Below are 19,232 nucleotides of genomic sequence, written 5' to 3'. Positions count from 1 at the left end.
GACTTTAATAAAATAAATCTGAGGAAAATACTACCAAAAGTCTATCAACACATCTCCTGTGCTACACACGGACCCTGGATCAATGCTACTCTCCTTTCCAGGATGGCTACAAGGCCCTACCCCACCCTCCCTTCAGGTCATGCCTCCATTCTGCTTTTCCCCATCGCAAAAACTTAAACAGGGAGCGCTTGTGGTAAGGACTGTTTAACATTGGTCTGACCGCCTCCCGGGTGGCGCAGTGGTTAAGGGCGCTGTACTGCAGAGCCAGCTGTGCCATCAGAGTCCCTGGGTTCGCGCCCAGGCTCTGTCGTAACCGGCCGCGACCGGGAGGTCCGTGGGGCGACGCACAATTGGCCTAGCGTCTTCCGGGTTAGGGAGGGCTTGGTCGGTAGGGATGTCCTTGTCTCATCGCGCACCAGCGACTCCTGTGGCGGGCCGGGCGCAGTGCGCGCTAACCAAGGTTGCCAGGTGCATGGTGTAGCCTCCGACACATTGCTGGCTTCCGAGCTGTGTTAAGAAGCAGTGCGGCTGGTTGGGTTGTGTATCGGAGGACACATGACTTTCAACCTTCGTCTCTCCCGAGCCCGTACGGGAGTTGTAGCGATGAGACAAGATAGTAGCTACTACAACAATTGGATACCACGAAATTGGGGAGAAAAAGGGGCAAAAAAAAATAATCAGAATCTATCCTTCAAGATTGTTATGATCATGCAGACTGGGAAATGTTCCAGGTCGCCTCTAAGAATAGTACCTGACCTACCTGACTCGTAAACCCTGACTCGGTAACAGGGTTCATCAGAAAGTGCATAGAGGATGTTGTTTCCACTGTGATGATTAGAGGCAAAACGACAGTACAGGAACAAAGTAGAGTAGCAATTCAACAGCTCAGACATGAGACATACACGGCATTCAGAAAGTATTCAGACCCCATCACTATTCACACCCCTTTCCACATTTTGTTATGTTACAGCCTCCTTCTAAAATAGGGGAATTTCTTCCCCCTGATCAATCTACACAAAATACCCCATAATGACAAAGCCAAAATAGTTTTTTAGGCATTTTTTTCAAATGTATTAAAAATCAACTGAAATATCACATGTACACTACCGGTCAAAAAGTTCCAGCCCGTAGAAACTTGTCAAACTAAGTATAGAATCAATAATGTTCCTACCGGAGAACGAGAGCTAACTCTCTCGTGACCGCGCCTAAGAGCATTCCTCTCTCATTCGGTCCCACTTCACAGTAGAAGTCTGAAACAACGTTCTAAAGACTGTTGACATCTAGTGGAAGCCTTAGGAAGTGCAACATAACCAATATTCCACTGTATCTACAATAGGGGCTGAGTTTAAAAAAACTACAAGCCTCAGATTTCGAACTTCCTGGTTGGATTTCTCTCAGGTTTTCACCTGCTATATGAGTTCTGTTATACTCATTCAAACAGTTTTAGAAACTTCAGAGTGTTTTCTATCTAATACTACTAATAATATGCATATATTAGCATCTGGGACAGAGTAGCAGGCAGTTTACTCTGGGCATCTTATTCATCCAAGCTACTCAATACTGCCTCCCTGTCACCAAGAAGTTAAAGCACTCTTACTGGTTGGTTCAATTCCGGTGACAATAAGGCGTGTTGTTATTGCCCCCCCCCCCCCCCCATGCAGATACAGTTGAAGTCGGAAGTTTACAGTACATACACCTTAGCCAAATACGTTTAAACTCAGTTTTTCACAATTCCTAAAATTTAATCCTAGTAAAAATTCCTGCTTTAGGTCAGTTAGGATCACCACTTTATTTTAAGAATGTGAAATGTCAGATTAAGAGTAGAGCGTGATTTATTTCAGATTTGATTTCTTTCATTACATTCCCAGTGGGTCAGACGTTTGCATACACTCAATTAGTATTTGGTAGCATTGACTTTACATTTTTTAACTTGGGTCAAACGTGTCAGGTAGCCTTCCACAAGCAGTTAGTCAGGTTTCTAGGCCTCCTTAATCACACACGCTTTTTCAGCTCTGCCCACACATTTTCTATAGGATTGAAGTCAGGGCTTTTTGACAGATCCAATATTTTTAAAAATATTTTTTTTGTACTTTTTCTCCCCAATTTCGTGGTATCCAATTGTTACATCGCTGCAACTCCCATACGGACTTGGGAGAGGCGAAGGTCGAGAGCCATGCGTCCTCCGAAACACAACCCAACCAAGCCGCACTGCTTCTTGATAAAATGCACATCCAACCCGGAAGCCAGCCGCACCAATGTGTCGGAGGAAACACCGTACACCTGGCGACCTGGTCAGCATGCACTGCGCCCGGCCCGCCACAGGAGTCGCTAATGCGCGATGAGACAAGGACAAGGATATGGCCAAAACCTCCCTAACCCAGACGACGCTGGGCCAATTGTGCGCCGCCCCATGGGCCTCTCGGTCGCGGCCAGCTGCGGCCAGCGGCCAGCAGCTTCTCGAACCCAGAATCTCTAGTGGCACATCTAGCACTGCGATGCAGTGCCTTAGACCACTGTGCCACCCGGGAGGCCTACCTTGACTTTGTTGTCCTTAAGCCATTTTGCCACAACTTTGGAAGTATGTTTGGAGTCATTGTCCATTTGGAAGACCCATTTGCGACCAAGCTTTAACTTACTGACTGATGTTGCCTCAATATATCCACATAATTTTACTATCTCATGATGCCATCTCTTTTGTGAAGTGCACCAGTCCCTCCTGCAGAAAAGCACCCCACAACATGATACTGCCACCCTCATGCTTCACGGTTGGGATGGTGTTCTTCGGCTTGCAAGCCTCCCCTTTTTCCTCCAAACATAACGATGGTCATTATGGTCAAACAGTTCTACTTTTGTTTCATCAGACCAGAGGACTGATGAAAAAAAGTATGATATTTGCCCCATGTGCAGTTGCAAACCGTAGTCTGGCATTTTTATGGCGGTTTTGGAGGAGTGGCTTCTTCCTTGCTGAGCAGCCTTTCAGGTTATGTCGATATAGGACTCGCTTTACTGTGGATATAGATACTTTTCTACTTGTTTCCTCCAGCATCTTCACAAGGTCCTTTGCTGTTGTTCTGGGATTGATTTGCACTTTTCGCACCAAAGTACGTTCATCTCCAGGAGACAACACGTCTCCTTCCTGAGCGGAATGACGGCTGCGTGGTCCCATGGTGTTTATACTTGCATGATATTGTTTGTACAGATAAACGCGGTACCTTCAGGCGTTTGGAACTTGTGGAGGTCTACAATTCTTTTTCTGAAGTCTTGGCTGATTTCTTTTGATTTTCCCATGATGTTAAGCAAACAGGCACTGAGTTTGAAGGTAGGTCTTGAAATGCATCCACAGGTACACCTCCAATTGACTAAAGCCATCATTTTCTGGAATTTTCCAAGCTGTTTAAAGGCACAGTCAACTTAGTGTATGTAAACTTCTGACCCACTGGAATTGTGATACAGTGAATTCTATGTGAAATAATCTGTCTGTAAACAATTGTTGGAAAAAGGACTTGTGTCATCCACGAAGTAGATGTCCTAACCAACTTGCCAAAACTATAGTTTGTTAACAAGAAATTTGTGGTGGTTGAAAAACAAGTTTTATTGACTCCAACCTAAGTGTATGTAAACTTCCGACTTCAGGGAGATCGCAAACGTCAGGTCTCCCCAGTATAAAAATGTGATGCATGAGGGTAGGTCACGTGCTGAATACTGCATTATATTTTCATATTTTACAATGTGTACAAGTTTGCTGTACATTCCTGATTTATACATGTGTGGGCATATGGTACCTGTTAGGGATTGAGGGGCTTTCTGGGATGTGCTTTGGTATATGATTACTGTATATAAGAGTGTTAGCTAGCATGCACCGATGTAATGGTCACATAAGCTCACTGCTAACACAGTTGTTTTCATGCTACAGATTTTACCATTGACAGCCATCAACATTATTAAGCCCTACACAACTAACGTGCTGTTTCCTATTTAATCACAGATAATAAATCATGCTCAACTGGGACCAAAGGCTGGGGCGATTTCTTTGAACTAAACACAACGCAAGGAGAGTACGATTAACATCTGTTACACTAGCAGGGCAGAAATTCGACGAACTGACTTGTTGGAAAGGTGGCATCCTATGATGGTGCCACGTTGAAAGTCACAGAGCAGCTCTTCAGTAAGGCCATTCTAATGCCAGTGGTTGTCTAAGGAGATTGCATGGCTGTGTGCTCGATTTTATACATCTGTCAGCAACGGGTGTGGCTGAAATAACCGAATCCACAAATTTTAAGGGGTTTTGTAATTAATTTGCATTTTATTGCATGACATAAGTATTTGATACATCAGAAAAGCAGAACTTAATATTTGGTACAGAAACCTTTGTTTGCAATTACAGAGATCATACGTTTCCTGTAGTTCTTGACCAGGTTTGCACACACTGCAGCAGGGATTTTGGCCCACTCCTCCATACAGACCTTCTCCAGATCCTTCAGGTTTCGGGGCTGTCGCTGGGCAATACGGACTTTCAGCTCCCTCCAAAGATTTTCTATTGTGTTCAGGTCTGGAGACTGGTTAGGCCACTCCAGGACCTTGAGATGCTTCTTATGGAGCCACTCCTTAGTTGCCCTGGCTGTGTGTTTCGGGTCGTTGTCATACTGGAAGACCCAGCCACGACCCATCTTCAATGCTCTTACTGAGGGAAGGAGGTTGTTGGCCAAGATCTCGCGATACCCATCCATTCTCCCCTCAATACGGTGCAGTCGTCCTGTCCCCTTTGCAGAAAAGCATCCCCAAAGAATGATGTTTCCACCTCCATGCTTCACGGTTGGGATGGTGTTCTTGGGGTTGTGCTCATCCTTCTTCTTTCTCCTAACACAGCGAGTGGAGTTTAGACCAAAAAGCTCTATTTTTGTCTCATCGGACCACATAACCTTCTTCCATTCCTCCTCTGGATCATCCAGATGGTCATTGGCAAACTTCAGACGGGCCTGGACATGCGCTGGCTTGAGCAGGGGGACCTTGCGTGCGCTGCAGGATTTTAATCCATGACGGCGTAGTGTGTTACTAATGATTTTCTTTGAGACTGTGGTCCCAGCTCTCTTCAGGTCATTGACCAGGTCCTGCCGTGTAGTTCTGGGCTGATCCCTCACCTTCCTCATGATCATTGATGCCCCACGAGGTGAGATCTTGCATGGAGCCCCAGACCGAGGGTGATTGGCCGTCATCTTGAACTTCTTCCATTTTCTAATAATTGAGCCAACAGTTGTTACCTTCTCACCAAGCTGCTTGCCTATTGTCCTGTAGCCCATCCCAGCCTTGTGCAGGTCTAAAATTTAACCCTGTTGTCCTTACACAGCTCTCTGGTCTTGGCCATTGTGGAGAGGTTGGAGTCTGTTTGATTGAGTGGGGACAGGTGTCTTTTATACAGGTAATGAGTTCAAACAGGTGCAGTTAATACAGGTAATGAGTGGAGAACAGGAGGGATTCTTGAAGAAAAACTAACAGGTCTGTGAGAGCCAGAAATCTTACTGGTTGGTAGGTGATCAAATACTTATGTCATGCAATAAAATGCAAATTAATTACTTAAAAATCACACAATGTGATTTCCTGGATTTTTGTTTTAGATTCTGTCTCTCACAGTTGAAGTGTACCTATGATAAAAATTACAGACCTCTACATGCTTTGTAAGTAGGAAACACTGCCAATTTGCAGGTTATCGAATACTTGTTCTCCCCACTGTATATACTGACCCTAACCATTTATATGTAGACGCTGTATTCTAGTCATTGAAAACTGGTCACTTTAATAATGTGTACATATGAAATACACCATTATATGTATATATGTATATACATTCTATGTACATATATTCATATTCTGGTCTCTGATATTGCTCGTGCTGATATTTCATAATTTTTCTGGATTATGTGTGTATTGTGTTTTTTATTTAAATTGTATTACAGCACTGTTGGAGCTAGAAACGCAAGCATTTCGCTGCACCTGCGATTTGACAAACACACACACACATTTGTACATACAGGCTCAACTGTGCACCCCCATCTCCAAATCAAACAGGATATAAGTGGGATAAACCAAAATGGCAGTGTGACTGAGTAAGTCTCACACATGGCCCTGAGCGCACAGACAGGAAAGGGAATGTCCACATGAACACACCCAAATAGCCAAATGTTTTCACTACTAGGTCAGGAGAGGGCTAGGCCACAGTACTGGTAAAACACACGGACGCTATTCACATCATTTTCATTGGAACCGTTCTGTTTACCCAATGTCAACATCACATCAAATGTTATTTGTCACATGTGCCGAATACAACAGGTAGACCTTACCGTGAAATGCTTACTGACAAGCCCTTAACCAACACCCAGCTTGTCCAGAGTTTCACATTTGAAGGGAATGTTTTTTTTTCAACTGCCATTGTATTTTACTGAATGTATTTGTCCTATGAGGTTGAAACCTGCAAAAGTTGAATGTGTGCTACTGTGAACTAGGGAGTAACTGCTGTGTTCATAGCAGAGAGAACCTGTCTGGAGCATGGGAGGTGGAATTGTAAACAGAACTATCATTATAGTGAAAGAGGTATAGAGGTATAGAGGTATTCTTTTTGAACTTCTGTGAGTGTAATGTTTACTGTTAATTTCTATTGTTTATTATCTACTTCACTTGCTTTGGCAATGTTAACATATGTTTCCCATGCCAATAAAGCCCTTTAATTTAATGTGTGTGTGTGTGTGTGTGTGTGTGTGTGTGTGTGAGAGAGATGGGGAGACAGGCACACAGAAAGTGAGCGATAAAGAGACATGGGGTGATAGAGATGGAGAGAGCGAGGTAGAAAGAGAAAAGTAAAGGGGATACCTAGTCAGTTGTACAACTGAATGCATTCAACCAAAATGTGGCTTCCGCATTTACCCCAACCCCTCTGAATCAGGGAGCGAGAGAGAGAGGTGAGTCACTGCTCTGAGGGTCATATAGGCAATGAGGTACAGGGCCAAAGGTGGTAAACACTTACTCATGGAATAGGCTTCATCTATCAGAGCGATCGATGCTTACTTAGTGTGTTTATGTTGGTGTGTATGTGTTTGTGCGTGTGTGTGAGTGCATGCATGTGTGTGCAGCAGATAACACAGTCATAGACAGAGACAGAGTGACAACACTGTTTCAAACGGGGAGGCTTTCAAAGCAGACAGCTGGAGACATTGCTTTACAGTAACATGTTATAGAAATACAGACTCCAGAGTGCTGCATCAACAAACGTTAGTCTCTGCAACTAATCTGTAGGTTGCAGATGCAAAAAACTATAGTAGAGAGACTCCTCACTGTCTTAAATCTTGACAGAATAAGAAATACACACACACATCATATTCTGTCCATGGCATGGAATGGTCTCTTCTGAAGATACTATAAACAGAATAATTCCAGCTTTGAAATGAATATAAGGGTCATTTTTTCAGTCTCCTTCAAAAAATGTCTCATCTTTTATTCGGACTGCGGACACGACCCGCTCAGCTTGAATACAGCAGTAGGAATAGAAGAATTGAAATTAACGGCAGAATTTACTGAGCATGTATGTAGCGTGACTGACAGCGGGAGTCGGCGAAGGCATGTATGTGTGTTTGTGCAGAATAATTGGAACTTTAATGCCCACAATCCTCACAGGCTCCCGAGTGTCGCAGCGTGTCTGTGGCACTGCATCTCAGTGCTAGAGGCGTCACTACAGAACCTGGTTTGATCCCAGGCTGTATCATAACCAGGCCGTGATCGGGAGTCCCATAGGGCGGCGCACAATTGTTACAGCGTCGTCCGGGTTAAGGGAGGGTTTGGCCGGGGTAGGCCGTGATTGTAAAATGCGATTATTTTCTTAACTGACTTGCCTACTTAAATAAAGGTTAAATAAAAAATAAATTTAAACTCCCTCTCCACTGCCCACAGCCAGTCATTTGGCATCCAAGCCATGATTGGTCAGACTTTTCGAACGATGTCAAGACCCAACGTGGGACAAAGTGGTGCCTATTGGCTAAAGCAGGCAGCACGCTTGACCAATCAGAGTGCGATTACACAGTTCGACAGTGGCAAGCTTTTAAGGTGGTCCTGAAGTATTACGGTATGTACTCGTTTCCTCAAATTGAATCATCCCAGAGGGTGTCATGCCTCGACGATAATGTTGGTCTGTCTCGTCACAGTTATCTTTACACCTAGGGCTGCTCTTTTAATCTTATATATTTTTAGGCTGGTTATTTTTTTGTCTTTGATTGAGTGAACTTATTTCATGGCGCTTACTGTAGATAACAAACTACATGTGGGAATTTTGAAAGAAAAGCAGGGATAACTCACTTGTCTAGGCTTATACTCTCAACTGTCATCAACGAATGCAAATATGATTGCAATCTGATACAGTATCGCCCACGGCGTGCACGTCTATAGAAATATAATAATGTTGCTGCGCTGTTGACTAAAGGTAGGTTATGATGTCATTATGCACACTGTGGTCACAGGTATGTTCGAGCCCTCCTGAGCCCTCCTGAGAGGTGAGATTGATGCAGAATTTAGTCATTAGGAAGATGCTATGAAATTACTATAACAATTGCTTTTATAGGCCAATCCTGCATGCAGGTAGTCTGATTAATTAGGCTGTAATACACAATAATTGGTATATACAACCTGAAACTAATGCCCGCAAAATCGTGTAAATGTTCCTTACAAGCCAGAATGTTTAATACAATTACAGTTCAAGTTACTCACCGATTCTGTGTGGTTTGTCTTTCAGCTGCTCAAGATTTTTTTACTAAATATCCACAGATGGGTAGTCAAATTGTTTACCCAACCTTTTAGAGAGCTGGTAGAAATACGGCTTGGCACTGAGGTAAAATGATTTTGTGTTGGATAGATTGAAATCTGAAAAAAGTGTTGATTGTTCTCCATTCAGAATATACCATTTTCATTGGCATTGCATGCTGGGTTCAATAGTTATTTACGAGAGATTATCCAGGATAAAACTAATCTTACCTCGGTGCCTAACTGAACCATATACCTCTACTAGCTCTCTAAAAGTTGGTTAAACAATACTTATTGTGGATATTCAGTCTCATTTCGAGCAGCTGAAGGACAAACCGCACAGACAACCGGTAGAGTAAGTTTAAATGTAATTTTATTCAACATTCTGGCCTGTCAGGAATATTTAGACAATTTTGCAGGTATATGTTTCAGGCTGTATATGCCAATGAATTGTGTATTACAGCCTGACTACTCAGACTAGTATTCAGGTAGACTACTTATACAGTAAGGATTTTAATGTATTTGTTTTGTGTCTATAGATCACCATCTGACATCAATCAAGTTCATACAGTATGGTAAGATATGAATAAGAATATAATATGCAAATATGTCTTGCTTAAGTAGATTATACAGTGCAAGAGCGGGTAGGGGGGTCAATGGAGGAGGGGTTATTGATTGTTATTCTCAAACTGGACAGTTTTATCTCAATCTCTTCATTCAAAGACTCAATCATGGACACTTACTGACAGTTGTGGCTGCTTTGTGTGATGTATTGTTGTCTCTACCTTCTTGCCCTTTGTGCTGTTGTCTGTGCCCAACAATGTTTGTACCCTGTTTTGTGCTGCTACCATGTTGTTGTCATGTTGTGTTGCTACCATGCTGTGTTGTCATCTTGGGTCTCTCATTATGTAGTGTTGTGGTGTCTCTCTTGTCATGGTGTGTGTTTTGTCCTATATTTTTATAAAATCTATTTTTAATCCCAGCCCCCATCCCCACAGTAGGCCTTTTTCCTTTTGGTAGGCTGTCATTGTAAATAAGAATTTGTTATTAACTGACTTGCCTAGTTAAATAAAGGTTCAACAAAAAATAAATTAAATTGAAGTCGGATAAGGGCCATATCGACTTGACTATGGAGAATCACAAACACTGGTCAAAAACACTGGTACCACCTACAATAGCTGACCACCATACTGAGTGACCACTATACTTAGGTGTTCTCAGGTACATCTCAAGGTGCCTGTGTAGACATGAACACAGTCATCCATATTTAGCCAGCACCCAGCCCTGTTTATCCAACACCACCCAGCCAGCCATGTGTAGACTAGACAGCCCATCAGCCTATCAGCCCTGAACCCTGTGTTCCCGATCAGCTCTCCCAGGGAAACAGACTCAGAGTCATGTGAATAATTACCTGCCTAATCCCTGCAATTAGATAACTATGATTAGTGCAATCCCCTACCTGCCTGAGCGGAGGGTGAGGGAATACTTACCTCAGGGAGAGGAGGGAGGGAGAGAAATATCTAGAGGGGGGGGGGCAAATTAGTTGTGGATGATGAAATGTGTGAGATGAAGAGATGGATGGATAAAGAATGAGAGAGGGGAGTGAGGGTTAGTTAGGGATATGAATAACTCCAGTTACTGACTGTAAGAGAGAAGGACTGATGTGCAGCACAGTTAGGTCCAGGTGTGTGTAATAACCTTTATAAGCTTTAGTGGACCAAATGCCTTAGTTACTGTAAACTTTTGTTCTGCTTTACTTGTTACTAGGTTACCTCTTTTTCAAGATGCTGTAAGAGTGCGTGTCCATCTGTTCTTTCCTGGTAAGAGTCTTGGAAGCGATGAGAGGGGGATGTTCAATCATAAGGGATTAATTCCTGGTTGATCAAGTTCAACAGTGAAGCCTCCCTCTGTAAACTCATCAAGCCTATAGGCAAACAGTGGGAGTACAGACTTATGACTTTAAATAACAATCTGGGCAGAAATTACCGCTACATTATTAGTATGTCGAGAGACATTTTTCGACATTGCATGTTTAACATAGCCTATGTTTTGTAGACCCAGTTCTTTGCTGAGGATACATTTATGTACTGAAAGGACTATTTTCTTCTTGACGTTCAAATAAATACAGGGGTTTCTGTGACATCCCCCTCTCTCTCTCTCTCTCTCTCTCTCTCTGTGTCGTCAGTGTGTGTGTCGTCAGTGTTTGTGCATGTACGAACTAGAATACTGACATACTTTTCATCTCTTCAGAATGACTAATTATGCGTTTGTGTGTGTTTTTGTGTTTGTGTGAGTGGTTCGTTCACGAGTGTGTGTGCACTCGTATCTATAACGATAGTGTGTAAGGATGTGTCTTTCTGTTTGCGCCTGTCTCTTTGTGCATGGCTGATTGCTTTGTCCATCTGACTACAATTGAAAGGGGATCTCTATCTATCTCCGTGTCGGTGTGTCTCTATCTCAGCCGCTCCACCTTAAGGGGAGCTTTAGCAGGCTGTCTTGTTTATGTTGAAGCCAACAGGCACAATATATTACAGTCCAGGGCTCCCTGCTGAAAATCCTACTGGATCTCCTAGTGACCTGCTGTTCTTTCCTGCTTTCCTGTTTAAAAAAAAAAAAAAAATGTAGATTAAAAGCAAAGCTCGCTCTCTGTCATAGTTTTTCTCCCTCTTTTTTAAATGTTGTATTCCAACAGATAACTCAACCCTTCAGTTTAAGGTTCTGATCTCTCCTATGAGAAGAAGAGGGACTGGAGGTACTGTAGATTGTAGGTGAATTTGAATGGAGGAGTGTAGTGTTTGTATCTTGTTGGAGGGGTTGGTGAAGGGACAGGAAAGGGGGTGTACTTGGGTGTAACGCTCAAGCTTCACTGCCATGTCAGTGCCTGTGGACTCCAACTGATTACAGAGCGAGAGAGGCGGAGAGAGGAAAAGAGAAACGAGAGTGAGACTTTGGTTACACCGAGGAAACGGGAAGAAGGAAAAGGAGCCAAAGTGTTAGTGTGGGGATTTGTTTTACCGTGAGAGCTGTTTAACGGATGCACTGACAGAGCTCTCCCAGCTGTGTCGACAGGCTCCGTGTCGGACAGGGACAGACAGAGCAGAGCTGAACAGAAAGAAGAGAAGAGAGCAGGACTGGGCAGGAGGGAGGACTGCTCTCTCCAACCTTGCCTGAGACCAGACCAAAGCAGGCAGAAAGATCTGGACTGGGCTGTGTTCCTGGTGGGGGGGCAGAAGAGTGGAGGGTCAGGGGACAGGCTCTGACCTGATAATCAAACAGACTGAACATCTCTCCTGGGACCATGTACCCTCAGGGCAGGCATCCGGTAAGTCGCTCCTCTTTTTCTCTTTATCTGACTACTGCTCAGGGACAGAGATTGAGACAGGGACTACACTGAGAGGACAGAGATAGACAGGGACTACACTGAGAGGACAGAGATAGACAGGGACTACACTGAGAGGACAGAGATAGACAGGGACTACACTGAGAGGACAGAGATAGACAGGGACTACACTGAGAGGACAGAGATAGACAGGGACTACACTGAGAGGACAGAGATTGAGACAGGGACTACACTGAGAGGACAGAGATAGAGACAGGGACTACACTGAGAGTACAGAGATTGCGACAGGGACTACACTGAGAGGACAGAGATAGACAGGGACTACACTGAGAGGACAGAGACATGGAACAGTTAGGGTGTATGAAGAGAGTCCCTCTAACACACACACACACACACACACACACACACACACACACACACACACACACACACACACACACACACAAGTGAAGTGAGAGTCAGCTATGCCACCCACACAACTACCTTTCAACTACCCCTCAACAGCCCCTGGGTGCAGCTGACAGGGGAAAGACAGGGGGGTGTGTGTGGTTTTACTGTCCTTGTGGGAACACTTCGCCAGTCCTCACACGGAAAAGGGTCTATTTTAGGCTTAGGGGTTAGAATTAGGGTGAGGTTTGGGGTTAAGGTTAGGGTTGAGGTTAAAGTTAAGAAAAATCGGATTTTGAATGGGAATCAATTGTTTGGATAGTAAAACAAACACTTGTGTGTGTGCGCGCTCTGTGCTGTATCTGTGTTTATGTGTCCAGGGATAGTGTGTTAGAAGGCAGTGGAAGGTATTCCCTTCAGTCCCCTCTCCCCCTACCACCCTCCTCTCATTATTTACTAAACTACAGTGTTAGGAACTGAAGAATGAAACTGGAAGAAAGGATGGGTTTGACCATACATGCGAGAGAGTCGGATGGAGAGAAACAAGGTGTAGTTATATTTATATATTTATTATTATTATTTGTTTTTTTACTACCCCCTTTTCTCCCCAATTTTCGATCTTGTTTCATCGCTGCAACTCCCCAACGGGCTCAGGAGAGGCAACGGAGGAGTCATGTGTCCACCAAAACATGACCTGCCTAACCGCGCTCCTTATTAACACCCGCCTTAGCCAGTTTAAGGCGGAAGCCAGCCACACCAATGTGTTGGAGTAAAACACTGGTCAACTGGAAACCGGAGTCAGCCTGCAGGAACCCGGCGCGCCACAAGGAGTCGCTAGATCGCAATGAGTCAAGTAAAGCCCCACCGGCCAAATCCTCCCCTAACCTGGACGACGCTGGGCCAATTGTGCACCGTCCTATGGGACTCCCGGCTTCGGCCGGTTGTGGCACAGCCCAGAATGAACCGGGTCTGTAGTAATGCATTTAGCACTGCGATGCAGTGCCTTAAACCGCTGGGCCACTCGGGAGGTCAAGGTCTAGTTTCTATAGTCAGATTTGTTGTCCATGTCTTTGTGTCTGGTGCAAATGGGTCAGTGATCATTTAGCTTTCAGCCTGCAATCACAGAGAATTATAGGTGACATTTTCAGAAGAGGGGGCATGTGAAATCAATTATATGTACAGAAAGAATGCAAATCAGTGGAATAGAAGGAAGCAAGACTGAGAGAGAATCAAGGCATTGTGAATTAGAAATGGAAATGAGTAGGAGATCACACTGGAAATAGTACTATAGTCCAGTCACAGTTCAGAGCTTGTGTTCAGAGTTGTACAGTGTTTGTGATAAAGTTCGGTCCCAGATTGAGCCAACCTTTAACAGATCGATCAATGCATACTGCTGCTGCCAGTGTAATGGGATCTACAGCACAGAGTGAGGATGCAAGGAACGTGTGCATGCGTGTGAGCTTGAGAGAGAACGAGGAAAAGAGGGTGACTGTGTAGACTTTGAAATAGCCCCCTGTACCTATTACTGTCAAGAGACTAGTTTCTTTGCGTCTCATTTTCCAAAGGTAGTCATGTTTTGTGTGTATCCCAAGCCTCATCTTGTTATATTATTAATATCCTATGAATTAATGTCTTCTTTTGTATCAAATGAACATATCAATGTCCAGATCATTTAAACGTCAGACTCACTGGACTTGACTAGAGGTATCTGTACAATCCTGTATGCACCATCCGAGACAATATAAAAGAGGAGGAAGGGCCTCTATCTCCCCTGTCACTCACAATGTCACTGGCCTTTTGAAATGACAAGTAACTGAAAACATAAACCACATAGACATGGCAACAGCACTGTGTTGTGTTGACTCCTGGAGCAGAACAGAGACATTGTTATCTGTTCAGTGGTCCTCCTAAAGGGTTAAACCCAGGGCTGATTTACAAGGCAAACAGAAACATAATTGGTTCCACTGGATTCTTGTGGCTAGTGTTATCTGAAGTGAGGGACTGCTCTGTGAACTAGGGTTGGGTGATGTCAATCTTTGTCACGTGATTATGTACTCATGAAACATTGTGATATACCATGGTATAGCCCGCTATTGTCGTCGTCGTCCCCCCCCCCCCCCCCCCCCGAAACAAGTTTTTAAAAGATCCCACCGTGAGCTTGCATGCTATGAGAGGGATGAGATAAATCCCTACATTGACAAAATATATTTAGTGGATCTGTGGCACGAAAGAAGTGTGTGTGTGTGTGTGTGTGTGTGTGTGTGTGTGTGGGGGGGCATGTCTGTGTGTGCCGAAGCGTGCAGGTAGAGCGAGTGACACAGTCAAAGAGCCTCGCTGGCTGTGCATCGTGCAATGGGTTGTAAATCATCATGGGCTGCAGACAGAGCAAGCTACTCTGCTGTCCTCAGAACTGGATAATTATAAACTGATTTGCATTTTTGCCTAATCCTCTCTTATTAGGCTACTAGTCCTTGAAGGTAGGTTGGCATTGCTAGAGTAATATGAAAATAGGGCCAGGCCAACTAGGTTACAAGTCATTTTATTTCATGTTTTGATTTTTCATGTTGGTATTGTTCGCTCAATGTCACTTATTTGTCATTTTAGAATAAAGTTGTGATTGAAAATAGCATAGACTCTGACTTACATAATTGTTCCCATTTTAAATGCAACAAATTTATGACATTAAACACAGAATATTTGTGAAATACTTTCATAATTGAATTTGTCTTAATGCTTTTATGTTATTTAAATGATTAGGATTAGGCTTTTGGCATTTAAGAAAGAAACATTTGCGGTCTTGCATCAATGCATTTTATGTCATGTTTCTATCTTGCTATTGTTTGTTCTATCGCTCTCATTATTACATTAAGCCTACCATATTTGTAGGTTGTTCAAAAACAACGTAAAAGGTACTACAAACAGGATTTGTATTTTTTCATTGTAATTTTCTAAAATGTCCCTAATATATCTGCAGTAATAGTGGAATGATAGTGTTTCACAGTATAACTTTCCTGCCAGTGTTGTGATATTCGCCTATTGCCGGCTTCTGCTCTCAAAATAGGAAAGCTGTGCAGTGTGGCCAACTTAGCGACCTAGTCGCTATATTTAGCAAGTATTCAGACCCCTCTAGCGACACATTTTCAAAAAAGCGACTAGCGACAAATCTAGCGACTTTTGGAGACTCTGACGTGAAAGCACGTATCGTTCTTACTCTACTCAACGAGCAGCGGGTGCTGCCGTGGGCCCCACCCTGTGCCAAAGCACTCACAGGCGGCCCAGTCCTCGCGCAGCAGTCCCTCCCAGCTGCAGTCAGAGCAGGAGATGTTCACCCCTCCACGTTCAGACTGCAAATGAATCGCGCATGCGGGGAGCCGTCGCTGGCTGATCCCGTCCTGGCTTACATTCAGGGTGGTATGTAAATGTAAAAATCTAAACTAAAAATCAAAAAATTATAAATCAAATAAAAAACAATGCAACTCTGCCAGAGTGTCTCTTTTGGGTCACTTTTGCCGGTCCCAAGCCCGGATAAAGGAGGAGGGTTGGAATTGTGACATAAAAAAAAACAGGAATCGACAGAAGAAAGTTCATTTGTAGTTCTAAACATATTTAGGGTGTTTTTTACTCACTTTTTGTCTCCCCCACGACTTTATTCCTCTCTCCTACAGCCTCTCCTAAAGCTGTGTTATCTAGTGGAAACTGGGGAAGGGGCCAATGTAGAAATCATTGTCATTTCCTGGTTGCTAAAAATCTACAGAGTTTGTTAAATTTCAGTTTCTGTGAGGAAAAAAAAGCACTAAATAGTGTGGGGAATCATTGTACCATCTAAATCACTGTGAAATATCTTTTCAATAACTAAAAAGATTGTTTTTACATCTGTTTTAATAAAACTGGTGGACGAAACCGAAAGTATTAACTGAAGCGTGAGTCTCCACCATGTTATGGTGAAATGGGATGCGGGGGAGATTTGTTTTGAATGCAGCCTTGTGTTCTTGCAATTCACATATCTTACACATGGGGGAGAATTCTATATGTAGCAACTTTTAAAACTTTCTGAGAGATTCATTGTTTGACCATGGAATCATGATCATCCACTACTGGAGAGAGAGAGAGGAAAAACTAGAACATATGCCTACATTTTTCTCTTGCACTCTGTAAATATAATATATGAATTGAATTGGGCTATAGGAATATAGACAATTTAATCAGACTTGCACCCATGCACTGCGTGAGGCTAGTCAAATTGAAATGTATCGTCTGTCATATCACAATGTCGTCACCATTGGCGATGGCTGTCAATCATCCTCAATAGACGATACTATCGTAATATCGCCCACCCTACTGTGAATCTCCACCCGCCCAGGCCAAGAACAATAAAACCAGGCTGTGAATGTCACGCCCAGAGTTTCCGCAGTTACCAAACACACATTTCCAACCGCCGCAGCAAGAGCCATGGGAGGCAGACCTGAGAGTGGACAGATGGTGGGATGGACACCGTCCTTATCTACATAGACAGAGTAGGTAGCACACGACCACTGCTACCCCCCTAATGAGTTTAAAGTTAGTGGTATGGTAGGTCATCTGGTAATCTTTGTGTTAAAGCTGAAGTCTACTTTGAGGTCTGTGAAACACTAGCTGATTCTCAGTGCATCCACTGACTAGACCACTCTGTCTTTACCTGTAGGGACGCACAGCATGGACTGAAATGAACATGGTATTACACGATGTTGAACACAGAGGAATCCTTGTTGTTTACATATTGTTGCTGGTGCAGTTGAGTTTTTTTTGTTGTTGGATGGAGCAGGCTTCGGTGGTGGACATTAGCTCCTGCACACTTAGCCTGAGTGTGTGTGTGTTGACTGAACGACCCCCCCCCTCCAGAGACTGTTGTGATAGTTGTCTGGAGAGAGTTGATCTGGCCCTGGACTGATCCTGATCTCATGGAAGTAGACTCACACAGGAGGGGACTTACCGCAGGCAGACAGGGTCCAGTGTGTGTATATGGCAGAGAGCTTGCTACTAACTGCTCACCAGGGTGCCAATGTTACAGCTGTGTGTGTGTGTGTGTGTGTGTGTGTGTGTGTGTGTGTGTGTGTGTGTGTGTGTGTGTGTGTGTGTGTGTGTGTGTGTGTGTGTGTGTGTGTGTGTGTGTGTGTGTGTGTGTGCAACTCTACATTCTGTTCTCTGGCAGAGCTGGAGTGGCAGCAGAACAGTTCATACTCCCCGTGACTATTCAGGATCGGCAGAGAGTAGATTTTCACAAACTGTGCTTTTTAGTATTAGTAATCTCTCATCTGCCTAGTAAATCTAGCCTTAAGTCTGGCCTCTGTGTTCCACCTCCTGACCATTAGGCCCATATTAATACTCTAGCTTGGGGCTGTGTGTACTGGGTCTGGTCTCACTTCTCTGCATCTCTCAGGGTAACACTTTGTTTTTACAGCCAAGTAAACAAACCAACGCCAAATATCTGGCTGCACAAATCACATATGTTCCCTTAATTAGGTTAGGGTGAGTGGTGGTGTGCGTGCGTTAGCTCTCTCTTGCTTTTAGGTTGTTTTCCTCTGGATACATCTGTATTGTGGAGCTTGTTGTTCTGTTTGCACCTCAGGATTTTAATGAAATACAGGTATGTCATGGATATTTTCTGGCAGATGTAACCATCATCTTTATCCATACTGTTACCTGTTTACATTTCTGATAACAAGCTGGTTCTTATGAAGTCAAGTATGAACACATCAATCCAAATGAACTGTGCTCTCCAATCCTAACGCTCATTCTCCCCTCAGTCAAAGCCTTTGTTGTTTTTTTATGAAAAGAGCTGATCTGACCAAATTTTGGATCCACTCCAAGCCCTCTTTTCACTGCCAATCCCTCCATTTCTAATCCAGTATTGTATAGCAGTGGCTTTTGCTTCACACCACAATGTCAGAGAGGAGAGAGGGGGACAGAAGAGATGGAGACATCAGAGAGGAGAGAGGAGGACAGAAGAGATGGAGACACCAGACCGAGAGGAGAGAGGAGGACAGAAGAGATGGAAACATAAGACCGAGAGGAGAGAGGGGGACAGAAGAGATGGAGCACCAGACTGAGAGGAGAGAGGAGGACAGAAGAGATGGAGACACCAGACCGAGAGGAGAGAGGAGGACAGAAGAGATGGAGACATCAGACCGAGAGGAGAGAGGGGGACAGAAGAGATGGAGCACCAGACTGAGAGGAGAGAGGAGGACAGAAGAGATGGAGACACCACACGAGAGGAGAGAGGGGGACAGAAGAGATGGAGACATCAGACTGAGAGGAGAGAGGGGGACAGAAGAGATGGAGACACCAGACCGAGAGGAGAGAAGGGGACAGAAGATATGGAGACACCACACCGAGAGGAGAGAGGGGGACAGAAGAGATGGAGACATCAGACTGAGAGGAGAGAGGGGGACAGAAGAGATGGAGCACCAGACTGAAAGGAGAGAGGAGGACAGAAGAGATGGAGACACCACACCGAGAGGAGAGAGGGGGACAGAAGAGATGGAGACATCAGACTGAGAGGAGAGAGGAGGACAGAAGAGATGGAGACACCAGACCGAGAGGAGAGAGGAGGACAGCCAGAGGAGAGGAGAAAGAGTGGAGGGGAAAATAAAAAGAGAGAACAGGAGTGATGTGGAGGACACACCCACCCACACACACAAACAAACATACACACACGTCCCCTACACCCAAGATCACATTAACACTTCCC

The 19,232-nt window shown here is 44.1% G+C and overlaps 1 protein-coding gene across 6 annotated transcripts in view; it reads left to right on the top strand.

Moving 5' to 3' along the window:
* Window positions 1-11,309: 11,309 nt before the first annotated feature.
* The window catches only part of LOC110521464 (transducin-like enhancer protein 4), an 83,519-nt gene continuing 75,596 nt past the window's right edge, over window positions 11,310-19,232 (top strand). For 5 of the 6 annotated variants that reach the window (XM_036968876.1, XM_036968877.1, XM_036968878.1 and 2 more), the window contains exon 1: window positions 11,310-12,100. In XM_036968876.1, coding sequence (XP_036824771.1) covers window positions 12,077-12,100 — 24 coding nt within the window. In that variant the 5' untranslated portion in view covers window positions 11,310-12,076. The remainder of the gene's footprint in view (window positions 12,101-19,232) is intronic. The other variant, XM_036968874.1, reaches the window with a different exon arrangement.

This window comes from Oncorhynchus mykiss, chromosome 30 (genome assembly GCF_013265735.2).
Source record: "Oncorhynchus mykiss isolate Arlee chromosome 30, USDA_OmykA_1.1, whole genome shotgun sequence".
Taxonomy (NCBI): domain Eukaryota; kingdom Metazoa; phylum Chordata; class Actinopteri; order Salmoniformes; family Salmonidae; genus Oncorhynchus; species Oncorhynchus mykiss.
Note: the sequence above shows the minus strand (reverse complement) of the source record. Positions and strands in the feature narration are given on the sequence as shown.